Source organism: Anoplolepis gracilipes, chromosome 11, assembly GCF_047496725.1.
Source record: "Anoplolepis gracilipes chromosome 11, ASM4749672v1, whole genome shotgun sequence".
Taxonomy (NCBI): Eukaryota; Metazoa; Arthropoda; class Insecta; order Hymenoptera; family Formicidae; genus Anoplolepis; species Anoplolepis gracilipes.
In genome coordinates this window covers 4460749-4474487 of record NC_132980.1, presented here as the reverse complement: position 1 = coordinate 4474487, position 13739 = coordinate 4460749, and the positions used below count along the sequence as shown (strand labels likewise).

General features: G+C 29.9%; 1 protein-coding gene across 4 annotated transcripts in view; it reads left to right on the top strand.

Annotated features, from left to right (window-relative positions):
- The first annotated feature begins 886 nt into the window (after positions 1–886).
- Stol (voltage-dependent calcium channel subunit stolid) overlaps positions 887–13739 on the top strand; it is a 54720-nt gene continuing 41867 nt past the window's right edge. For 3 of the 4 annotated variants that reach the window (XM_072902397.1, XM_072902398.1, XM_072902396.1), the window contains exons 1-5: positions 887–2155; positions 4046–4127; positions 4429–4539; positions 6567–6783; positions 10074–10205. In XM_072902397.1, the coding sequence (XP_072758498.1) occupies positions 2055–2155; positions 4046–4127; positions 4429–4539; positions 6567–6783; positions 10074–10205 (643 nt within the window). In that variant the 5' untranslated portion in view covers positions 887–2054. The other variant, XM_072902399.1, reaches the window with a different exon arrangement.

The following is a 13739-nucleotide window of genomic DNA, read 5'->3' as shown; positions in this document are numbered from 1 at the left end:
ATGTACATAGATTTTGATTCTGAATTTTATCTCTAAATAGCTTCCCCTCGATAAAAAAAGATTTCTCACGTCTCAGCTCTATTATTATACAATCTGCTCGCATAACGCTATTCCTGCCGTACTTGGACAAGTATAATATGATGTTACCTCACCTTGCCGTCAGGAAAAGCTCTCTCGCTGTCTTTATGTAAGATATAGATATATGTTAAATCAATGATACCGGGCTTGCGCCGCGTTAAACTCCCGTAACGTGGCGTAAGGTTGGGACTGCCACCCCCGCCAACGGAACAGTGCCGGGCAGCCTCTCCTCCCTCCACCATCACCACTTCCACCATCTTCTGCCGCTTTTATCCTTCCTATCTTCCCCCTGCGTGTTCCATATCCACCACCTGCCACCTATACTCTTTTCACGCAGCGTACTCCATTCTTCCCTCTTGCCTTTCCCATCCTCCGATACCGCAACTCGCGAGACTCTAAGCTTTTGCGAAACGAATCGCAAAGGCCGAGAGAGCTTCAACAAGTTTTGGCGATTCCAATTTAGCTTTGACCGCTACTAACATTATCGGCGTTATCGCTATCTCCAATAAGAAGTACAGATCGAAAAAAAAAACATTTATTAGATGTCTATTAAACTAAATTAGACATCTAACTATTCTTCCTGACCTGTCATTTCTTTGTGTCATGTGCGCTTCTAAAGATCAGTCCTTTATAACTTCTTGCAGCACTGCCGTAGAAGTAGTGAAAAGATTCACACTTCTCCTCCTCTTCCCTTTCCGTTGGAATAACGTACTCCCAAAATGCTACGAGCTGGCTTGTGTTGATCGTAGACATAGTAAAGAGTAATGTGCGCGCGCGCCGAGCTACTAGGAGGAGGGGGTGATGGTGGAGGTGGGATATGGGAGGTGGTGGCGGCGATAGTAGTGAGGGTGGAAGGTGGTGGTAACGGCGGAGATAGTAGCACGACGCACGACGTAATACGTCGCGGCGCGCGTTTCTGCGCGATTTTTTATATCGCGCGAGCCAAGTCGAGGTGGACTCGTTCATGTGTCGCGAAGATCGTGCGTCGAGATTTTGATGGTCGGTTTACGTTTCACTCCTTTTATTCACTCACGCGCTACTCGCCTTTTCCGCTCGCGCGGAGACTGCCACTCTCTGCCCGCTGAAGCTCCGCTCCAATCTCTCTCCTTTCCCGCCGCTTTCGACCTTTCTTTCGTTCTCTATTTCACTCTCTTGCATCCTCCTATCCCTTTCCGACCCCTATCGCATATACCACCCATCTTCCATTCTTTCTAGTTCTCTGCGCGTTACGGCGTGAACTACTATTGAATTCGCACTACACAACGCGGCGCCGCGAACTACCGGAATAGTGAGTGGTGAATAAATCGCGTCGTCGACAACGGAGGCAGCGGAGGCGTAAAGAGAGAATATGCTACCTTCGCCAAGCGCGATGAAATCATGTGGTCGCGCTCGGCTCCGGAGGAGGCAGTGACATTTCGGACGCACACGTTCCGGAACGATACTTATAGCCCGGAACGCTGCCATCGCCGCCTTTCTCCTTCCGCCTTCCTCCGTTGAAATGATCGAATCGACGGACGGACCTGTCATCGTGGCGCATGTAGCGTGGACCACTATTGGCGAAAATGGAAAAACATCGGGGATGAAGACGAAGCTTTATCACTGTGTGTGACTCCGATTTTGCGACTTATGCACATATATTTGTACACACGTGCGAGCGAGTGACAGGTCGAGAGTTACGAATTCGTGAGTATTAGTGAGTAGTAGGCTAGATGCGCTTGAGATTGATTCGGAGGAAGAACGAGAGGAAGAAATCCGAACACGGTGGCGACCTATGGACGATGCGCGAAGATCATTAAATCGACGAGCGTCGAGCCGGTACGTCGTTGGTCCCTGGTCCCTGGTTCGACGATCGATCGCCAATCACACGAAATTATCCCGAGGAAAAGGGGTTTACGCAGGCTACGCGCCAAGAACAACGAGAAAGGGAGGAAGAGAGAGAGGAATTCGAGAAATAATTGTTGAGAACTGTTGAAATAATGTTCCTGCGCATTGACGACAGGCTACTACGTTTTGGGATACTGTTTCTGTTGTGGATAGGGTCGAGTTGCCAGCAGGAGGAGGACATACCCCATAATGAGTAAGTGCTCGCGCGCTTAAGTAATTTTTTGTACCTAGCAATTAAACGACAGAGGGTATGAAAAATATCCGGTAAGCTTGTGCATCGTCGGACATCGATGACGTATGAGGGGCCTAAAAAACAAAAAGGGAAGATATGAGGGATGGTGGGAAAAGTGGAGGGGTGGTGGCGCGGTGGATGTGTGAGCGATCGGACGGATGGGGTGCATAAAGCTCGACGAGCAAAACTCGATAGGGAGTAGAAGGAGCGCGAGGGCAAAGGCGAGCAGGTAGATGAAGGCGAGAACGAGCATGCAGTAACGGGGTGGGGAAATAAAGGAGCGCACGAGGGAGGAAAGGAGGGCGAGTAAAAAGTAGTGAAGAGAGGGGAGGGGGGTGAGAGAGAGGAAGACGAGAAACGTTGTGAGCAATGTTAGAAGAAAGACGAATATGTAGGATTGAAGGGGAGAATGAGATGGAAAGAGAAAAGTAAAAGAAGGTATGAGTGTAAAAGGATATAAACGTGAAAATCTAAAAGAAAGATACGTTGGACTCTAGAGAGAAAAAAGAAATACGAAGAAATAAAGAGAGATGAAAAGAGAGCCGGATTATATGCAAAAGGCGTGAAAAGAGGCATCGAAAAAGGAAGATAGAAAGGAGGAGTATTAATCGGTTATTGGTTATATGCAGGGTCATTCAGATCACTCGTGTTAGTCGTTTTTTTTCAAAAATGAAACATCACAGGAAGTTAGGGAAAAATTTTTCATTACTAAAGGACACTCAAAATAATCATTGGTGATGGTTCCATTTTTGGGAACAAACAGAAATAGGTGTAGCTGGGGTCAACTTTAAAATTTTAAATAGGAACATGGCTCGAATCAGATATCATTGGATCGAGCTTGAAAAAGAAATAACTTTTACTACAACTTAATTTAGTTATCTCTCAAAGGTTTCGAGAAAAAAAAAAACATTTAAATGTATGGATCAGACAGCAGACATCTACATTCAAATGTTTTTCTCGAAAGAGATTCTGTAAGAGATTGAATTAAGGTTTCATAAAAGTTGTTTCTTTTTCAAAACTTTATCCAACGATATCCCACTCGATCCATGATTCTATTTAAAATTTCAAAACTGATCCTAGTTACACTTCTGGTTTGTTCCGAAAAGTGCAACTAATGATTACTTTGGATGCCCTTTAGTAATGACAATTTTTTTTCTAACTTTCTAACGTCCCCTTTTTGAGAAAAATAACTGGCACGGTCTGAATTATGTATAAATAAATGGGAAATGAGATATAGAATGAAAATAATTCCAGCGTGAAAAGATTTAATGTAAAAAATTAGAAAAAAATTTAATAATTTTATTTCTTAAGTTTAAAAAAACAGTTTTTCTCCAAGATTTCAGCAAATGACAAATGCGCAAATTATATAATTGTTTACATTGAAATTGCAATGGAAAATAAATTGCTGTATTCTTAATTATTTTAATTATTTTTTATTATAATTTATAAAATAAATTTTGCATGAAGGACAATATCTCGCAAATTTATATTTCTTTACCTCGAAGATTTTTTTATGTATATGTATCACAATTTTAATAAACAGAAATGTGTAGAAATATATGCAATATTTACTGCATGATTATGATTTTATGACATGATTAATTATATTTTTTACATAAATAAATGAAATCAGTGCTCTTTTAAATATAAATTAAGAACGATAAATAACAAACGGCCTTATATTTTTTATGAATAAGTTCCGATATTTAACATAAAACAACAAGTTAATATAGAGAGCGAAAACTTTCAATTATTTATTTCAAATATATTTTATTTTCTATTGTAAAGGTCTCAATTTTTGATGAATGTACATTTATTTGAAACATAATAATATTATCATAATTATTACAGAGTGAAAAACTGGGCCTTAAAGTTTGGCGTGGACTTATGGGAGTTTGGTAAACAAGTAACTAAAATGAGCGAGATACAGAGAGTAAGCTAATTATATATTATATATATATTTATATTATTTATTAATTATATGTATATTTAATATTTAACATATATTTAATTATAATTATAATAAATAAATATATTCATTAAACGAATCATGTATAAAGATATTGCAATGTTGTGTACTAAAAGTTTTATTTTATACATATTTTTATAAGATATGTATAAGAAGATAAGTTATATTTTAGAATTCTTTCAAATTATATGTATGTATACTCTTTAATGGAAATCCTTATGGTTTTATTTCTCTTATGCATCGATTTTTATTACTTCACATCTAGAAATATCATGAAATGGATGCAATCGTCGTAAAAAGGGATGGTCTCGTCCTTGTTCGGGAAATGGCCATGGAAGTGAAAAATATGATGGACTTTAAAATGAACGCTGTGATGGTACGCCAATACATACATATCTCTTTCGCATATATCTTATTTTTTCTTTAGTGCACATCATTTTTGTATTCTGTTTATAAATTATATTATATTAAATTAGATATGTGCTCGTACAACACTGTGCAGGCTGTTGTAGATTGAAAATTTTCACCTTATATGATGTTCTTTTTTTCTGTGAGATTCAGAAAACTATTCCGTAAGTCATTAAAAGTGAGATTTTTGTGACGAATAATATGAGAGTTCAAAAAGATTGGGAAAAGTGATAATCTTCTTAACTTTTGAATATATTTTTAACTTTTTAAAAATAAATTCATTGTCCGCCGATTTTGAAATATCTTCTCAAACAGCATAGCCAAAAAAACATTCATAGGACATCCCAAATATATTTTTGAAAGAAAAGATGTCTTCAGAATAACCTCTGAACATCTTTTGAATATGTATGCTGTCTGGGAATTATTTGTATGCTAAGAAAAAATGTTCAGTTTTTTACAAAATGCAGTAGCAGAATTTATTTGAATAAGCAAAAAACAAATCTAGTGAAAAATTATCTTTAGTAGAAATAAATTAATATAAACTTATATTTACATGTTTTATAAGATATGATAATTAATGGAGCTTAGATTATAATATATAAAAAATACACATTGAATTTAATAGATTATACAAGCTGATCTTTTATAATATTCTAAACTTTTTTAAAGGAAGTGAGTATCTTTGAATGCGAAAAAAGATGGATGCGGTAAATTGTTTATCATAAATTACTCGACATAAATATATAAATAAATAAATTTGTAGTAATAGTTTCTAGTATATAAATTTACGAAAAAAATAAGATACTTAAAGTTGCGAGAAAATTTGTTCATCAGGATATACATTTATAATAGAAAAAAAAATTTTTTTTGTTTTGCTAGAAATTTTAGAAAGCTTTGACGATTTTTACATAAAACTCAAAATGTATTATACAGTATTTTCTTCTTTAATACATTTTTTATCGATTATAACAAAAATTTATTTTTATTTATTAATATTTATTATATTTCTTCTTGAAAAATAAAGATAGAATTGAGAAAAAATAGAATTTTGAAAAAAACCCGTTTAAAATTTTACAATATATTTTCAACATAATAAAAAGTTTCAAGTTTGACTCATTGTCAGAACTATTCTTGATTTCAGAATGTGATGTGTTAAGAAGTTTTTCGATAACGGACAGATCCTTACCTGTTGATGATATAAAAATAGATCTCTTCTCAAACGAACATGTTGTTTCCACGTCTTGTTTAATATTTTATACAGAGTGATGGCTTTTTTATACGAATTGACATTTAAACTATTTATATTCAAATATATTTTTAGTATTTATGATGAAATGTTGCTGTATTTTTAAATATAAAAGTGCAGATTTTCAATTTTTGCTCTGGAACAGCTTGATTAATCAAGTAATAGTAAAAGAAATCTTTAATATATACAATCGATAAATAATCAATATATATATATATACAAGTTCCAGAGCAAAAATTGAAAATCTGCAGACACTTGTGCAATACATTTAAAAATACAGCAATATTTAATTATAAATATTAAACATACATATATTATAAAATTAATTAATTAATTAATAATTATAAAAATCTTAAAATAGTACTTCTATCATACACAAATTCCACTAAACTTCTCTACAAAAAGATTAGCTCGAATATTTGAATTAGATATCAGTTCTTGGTGAATATTTAAATAATAATATATATATTTAATATCACACAGTCTTAAACATCCTAATGAATAAACTTATAAATATGTTACGTTATATGATATAATAAAAAAATTAATAATATATATAACATATATGGAAAGGAATGCAAAACCATATAAACACAAAAAAAAAAAAAACATTGTGAAATAAAATTAAAATTTTTCTTTATATTTGATATACAAAATTTTAGATAAAAATCGATACATTTGTTGTTGTAAATATAGGCGCAAATAACTTGTAATTTTGTGAAATATAACGTAATCTATTACATTTACAGAGATTAGTGGAGAGCGCCGAGCAAGCCGCGGTATCGGTGCCAAAAGAAGGGAATGTATCACCTAAGTATTACGCTTCGCATCGACTCAATAACTTTGTTACTGATGGAAAGGGCGGCGCGCAGGAAATGTTCCTCACTGCAAATCGTCATTTTGACCATTTAGCAGTGAACGTTAGTTTGTCTGCCGTGCTTTTGCCAAGTGGAGTTAAAGACAGTGGTGAGTAATGCAATAGATAATTCTAAAGAATTAACAGGGTTGAAAAGTAATGCGTTACCTTTTTTTCGGTAACCATAACAGTAACGGCGTTACAAATTTTGTTTGTAACAGAAAGAGTAACATCGTTACATTTTTCGATAACGAGTAACGAAATTAACAGTTACTTTTATCGTTACTTTCCAGACCGCACATGTCTTTAAAAGATGTTTAAAAGACGTCTTATTGTCTTTTAAATATCTTTAAGATGTTTTTCGGGCTTTCTGTGCTGTCTGGGATTTTTTTGAATATACTTAAATATACTATACTTTTTTTCGAATATAATTTTCAAATAAAGAAACAGAGATATTTTTCGTTTCATGTATATGCGCGCAGTTTATATAATACAAATAACATATATTATAAATACATGTGCACATATGCGTGAAATGGAACTTAGGGATTGATACGAGTATTGAACTGCAGTATCACATAGACGCTACTGGAATCTCTTTCTAGTATCTTTCTACTTTGTAAAAAACATTTAAGTAGACAGATAATTTCAATGATTAGTCAAGAATTCGATATTATAAAAATTATCGTATCGTGGTAGAATTTTGAAATAAAAAAAATTGAAGAGACGTGAAGAAAGCGATATTGACCATATTTAAATCTATTGAAAATAAACTAACAATAAGAAAATTACTTTATTTACATTTACATTATCTAAAAGTGTTTAAGGATGTTTGGTACTTACAATCGGAGCAAAAAGTAGTCGAAATTGACGACTATATACTTTTCTCATATATCTTAATATATGATTATTATAAAGATTGCATAAAATCTTATTATTTATTCATAGCTAGAGTGTAGAAATGTATTTTCGAACTTCTGCTGCTTTTTTTCAAAGAATTTTTGTGTTTCTTAAATTATAATGAGAAACTTTTATCATTGACGGTACTTCGATTTCAACATTACAGCACAAAATTTGAATTATAAAAATAAAAGAATTTACTCGTACAGAGTAATTTAAAATGTTAGAATAAAAATTATAATAGTGAATAATGACAAAATATAGAAGATTTTTAACTATTTTTTTGATAAATTTAATAATTTGTCATTTTTCCGAGAAGAAAGAAATGTGGCAACATGGTAATTTTTCATAAGTTGGTCAAATTGCAAATTGATATATGAGGCCTAGTAAGCTTCTCGCTTACATGTTTGTATATAGAAGCTTCTTCAGATGAAAAGATAGGTTATTTAAAATGTCAAGTGAAGGCTCAGCTGAATGCTATGTTGCCACGTTTTCACAATAAATAATATGTCATCTCGGATAATAGGACGAAATTGAGAAAATTATATTCAATATCTTTTGAACTAGTCAGTACTTGACCAAAATTATGTGATTAAATATTTCCTCTATATTTAAATTAGACTTTTGCAAATTTTGCATAAATTCCTATTATTATTTCTATCTATTTTAGCTTTTAAATCAACACGATCACAGGTTTTTTATAAGATAGAAAATCTGTAATCGTATCAATTTAAAGGCTAAAAAAGACAGAAATAATTATATTTATACTTATTTATATAAATAATTATATTTATAATTATATTAATAATTTTACTTATAATTAGATCCACAAAATAATTATATTTATAATAATATCGACGGGTAAATTCATTGCAAATTAAAATCGTTATAACTTTTGATTGCTTCAGTGAATCAACTCCAGGTTTTTTTATAAGGCTCTGAACATGTTGCAGAACAATCTGTGCAAATTTTATTAAATTCCTATATTTTTAAAAATACGTACTAAACATCTTTAAGATAGCTTGTTTACACTTTTTTCAAAAGTTTCTCTTATTTAAAATAATTTATTATTATCAAAATTATTACATACTTTATATCTATAGCGATATCACTATCAAAATTATATCATTTTGATTACATTAATGTAAAATAATGTTTAAAAATTTTTAGTGTTTAGTGTAAATTTTTAATTTAATTTTTTTGATCTTGTATTAAAAAAGTTTTTATGTAAAGTTTGTATTGTATACAAAAAAAAGTAACGGAAAAATTGTAACAATTCGGTACTTTTTAAGTAACGGTAACGAGTTATTTTTTGGAAAAAAGAATGGTAAGGATAACGAGTTACTTTCATAAAGTAACTTTTCCAACTTTGAGAATTATGATATAAATAAATTAATAAATGTGGACATTCGCGAGAAAGTAGCGTACGAAGTTAACATTTAGTCTTTAAATAAGCCGTTTGAAATAAATGGTTTGAAATAATTGAAATAATAAGAAGTATGAGAAGACTTTAAGATGTAGTTACAAAGATACGTGAGGCTAAAAATTGGAAACTTGTAAGAAATTATGATTTTCTTGACATTTTCGCAAAAAATCTCCAAATTCTGATAATTTGTTATTAAGAAAAACATATGGTACATAATTTTTCTAAATATGTGTGTATAACTATACCCTTATTAACGTCTAATGTGATGGAACATCATCATATTGAAATCATTTATTTTGACATATTGACAAATTTATTTCTTCCAAAAGAATTGTTCTCTTATTTTGAAGGAATGTTATGTATATTTGAGCATTTATTGGATGATTAAAAATGAATTAATAATCCTGTCGTTTATAATTCAGATATTAATATCAAACATTAAGATTTTAATTTATTAATGTCTTTGTCGCATTTAGTAGATTATTTTTAGTCCAATAATGCATATTATTGTTTTAATAATATAAGCAAATTATTGTTTAAAATTGCTTTATTATTGAATATAATTTCATTAAATAACACATTTTATGATACTGTTATTCATTTACTCATGAAATAAATAAAATAAAGTGTAATAAAGATCTTAATTCTATTTCAATAATTTCCTTAAGTATTCCTGTAACATTGGATTCAAGATTATTTCAACTGAGTCTTTTAGATTTGTCTTCTTCTGCTTTTATGGCATTAAAATAAAAATATACTGCTTCATGTAAAAAACAAAATAATTTTAATATAACGTTGAAAAATAAAAAAAATTTTTTACATTATTAAATTCTACATAAAAATAACAAAAAAAGAAGTCTTTTTTTATTATTTTTTTTCTCAAATGTATGCAATACATTTTATTACTTCGAGGCCGACTAAACGCCATTCTGAAAAGACCATTGATTAAGAAATGGTGAGAAATGTTTGTATTTTTTTAGAAGAGCCTTGTGGGATGTAGCCACTCGCTTAGCATGAAAAAATAATGTAGTTTGGCTTAATTATTTTTAGTATAAATTGATCATTTGTTTTCAGAACGTGATGTTGCCTCAGGCATTCAATGGAGCGAATATTTAGATCTCTTGTTTGTTAATAATTATGAGAGCGACCCTACATTATCATGGCAATATTACGGAGCAACAGCAGGATTTCTACGTCGTTTTCCAGGTATTTATATATGTATACAGATTATATCAGAATAGGATGTTTTACAAGCAAACTGGAAATAATTCCTCATGCAAATGCAAATGGAAAATATAAAATAAATTTTTTTTTATATAATATCATTTTATATAATTTAATAATAACAATAATTTTATGTAATTTAACATAATTTATAATATAATATAATATCGTTAAACCGATTTTTCGTTGATGTGTGCAATTTGACTGGTAAAAATCGAATATCATTATACAAAACTCTTTTTGTTCGTACTTATAAACAATGTCATAACTTGGTATGGATCAAATAATAAATAATCACACAAGTTTGAATAATTCATTTATTTTATTAAATTACAAATTATTGAAAATGTCATTCTTCTGATTGCATACAAAGTATCGTTCGGTGAATTAAAAAAAACGTCAACTGATTGCAATTGTTTATTGTTTGTTTACAATTATTCTTATAATTGTCCTTTACAAATAAACGAACAGAAATGATTGCATGTAGATCAAGATCTTTTACGTCGATATACACTGTTAATTAAGTGTGCACGTATTTAAATCTTCAAAATCAATTTGTTCGAAAAAGCAAAGTTTTCGGTTTGAAAATATTTCATTCTATTCTTTCGATTTGTATTTACATGAGAAATCAATATTTCGCTTGTGCTATAATTTTCGATACATCATGTATATAAGTCATATTTATACTTATATGTATAGAGGATGTTTTCTTTAATTTAAACATTTATAATATTTTTGTTGCTTTTAATAATACAAAAGAATGTCGAGGGAGAAGATTGTTTATTTTAAAAATATTATGATAACAATTTTTCCCCTTTTTTTCGTCTTATAAGATTTTAAATTGTCCATTTTTTTAAAATAAAACGACACATTTTTTGACTCATTGTCAGTATATCGAAAAAAACAAATATTTTGATTAAAATATTTATTCGAAATTTGTTCTTTTTGTATTAATACATACTAAACAATGTTCGAATTTCGTTAAATGTTCGAAACAATGTATGAATCCGTCTTTGGGATGATCTCAATGACTCTTTATGAAGACTTATACAAGGTGCCCTGATAAAGATGAGCAATCTCTCGTGGGCAAGTAGAGCAGGTAAAAATAATCCCATAAGTTTCTATAAAATTTGTTTCCATAATGCATTTCCATCGAGACACTTGTCTCTAAAGTTCAAATTTGAGAATCATTTTTCTTAAATAATTTTGATATTACTTTGTAGATCTTAATAAAAATGTATAAGAACTTTTTTTATTATTAAGTGAAAATCTTTAAAATAGTGTGATAGATTTTTGATATCAGAACCAGAATCAGATCACCTGTAAATCTTTTAACTTACAAAAACTTTAAAACCGGCGGGATTTTTTATTTTTAAATTATGCTTTTAGATTTTTCACATATTTCTCTAAGAAAAAGATATTCTTGTTAACTTTCGTTAAAATTATAATTTCAAAATCATCGTTCTTTTTACTGTTATTTTAATTTCTGGGAATAAGATGTAGTCAAACGCTGACAAATTTAACGAATATGATGGATGTTAAATCATATATACTGGTCTTTTGACCAAATATTCCCGTCCAGCGATGATCTTGTGAAGCACATATGTGGCGTAGATCTTCCTTTTGTTGAAATTTTTCATCAAAATGTCATAAATTGTATCCTTGGACATGCTGAATTCTTTAGCAAGAGGTTTATGCGTTACATTTGAATCAACAGCAATAATAATTTTTTCAATGAGTTGGTCCATGATCACAATTTTCGAACAGACTTTAGATTGACATTTGATATCTTCCCTTTAAAACGTCTATATTATATGAAAACTTGTACGCGACAGATAATTATCATCACAAGCTTAACGTATTACAAACATTGTTTAATATTTCCAGTTCATTAAGGATGTTTCGTAACTATTTTTAAAAATATAGGAGTTTAATAAAATTTGCACAGATTGTTCTGATACATGTTCAGAGACTTATAAAAAAACCTAGAGTTGATTCACTGAAGCAATCAAAAGTTATAAGGATTTTAATTTGCAATGAATTTACCCGTCGATATTATTATAAATATAATTATTTTGTAGATCTAATTATAAGTAAAATTATTAATATAATTATAAATATAATTATTTATATATATATTAAATAAGTATAGATATAATTATTTCTGTCCTTTTTAGCCCTTAAATTGATACGATTACAGATTTTCTATTTTATGAAAAACCTATGATCGTGTTAACTTAAGAGCTAAAATAGATAGAAATAATAATAGGAATTTATTCAAAATTTGCAAAAATATAGTTTAAATATAAAGGAAATATTTGATCACATAATTTTGGTCAAGTACTGACTAGTTCAAAAGATATTGAATATAATTTTCTCAATTTCGTCCTATTATCCGAGATGACATATTATTTATTGTGAAAACGTGGCAACATAGCATTCAGCTGAGCCTTCACTTGACATTTTAAATAACCTATCGTTTCATCTGAAGAAGCTTCTATATACAAACGTGTAAGCGAGAAGCGACTAGGCCTCATATGTCAATTTGTAATTTGACCAACTTATGAAAAATTACCATGTTGCCACATTTCTTTCTTCTCGGAGAAATGACAAATTATTAAATTTATCAAAGAAATAGTTAAAAATCTTCTATATTTTGTCATTGTTTACTATTATAATTTTTATTCTGACATTTTAAATTACTCTGTACGAGTAAATTCTTTTATTTTTATAATTCAAATTTTATACTGTAATGTTGAAATTGAGGTACCGTCAATGATAAAAGTTTCTCATTATAATTTAAGAAACACGAAAATTCTCCGAAAAAAAGCAACAGAAGTTCGATAATACATTTTTACACTCTAGCTATGAATAAATAATAAGATTTTATGCAATCTTTATAATAATCATATATTAAAATATATAAGAAAAGTATATATTCGTCAATTTCGACTACTTTTTGCTCCGATTGTAGGTGCTAAACATCCTTAAATCAACAATTAATATTAATGAAAAGCCTATGTATGAACAACGATTGGATTTATATCAAGTAATATCAAGTAAAAAAAGTTATATAAAAATGTTCTGGCTAAAAAAAAGACAATTGAAGATTAATAAAATAATACAGTCAAATATTTTTGTTGATTCTATAAAAGTGACATAAAAAATCGAGAGTTTATTTTTTTCAAACCTCATCTACACGTGTCTGTCGAAACATGAAATTGAAATCACAGTCTCGATTCCATTTCTTAAGAAATTCTTTTACTTCTGTTGATTAGAAATGGTCCTCAATATATCTAATTGTAATATCCCTGAAGAAATAGCCAAACTATAGTTTAGAGACAGGTCTTTTGTCTTCTATTTAACAATAACAGAAAGTTATTAATTTATTACACCAATTGATTCATCTTATTATTCTGTGCATAAAAGTATTAGGGTAAGATAATCGAGAAATGAATATTTTACGAGATATCTTGTATTTTATGTCAAAATATTGCAACTTTGAAGCATTATAAC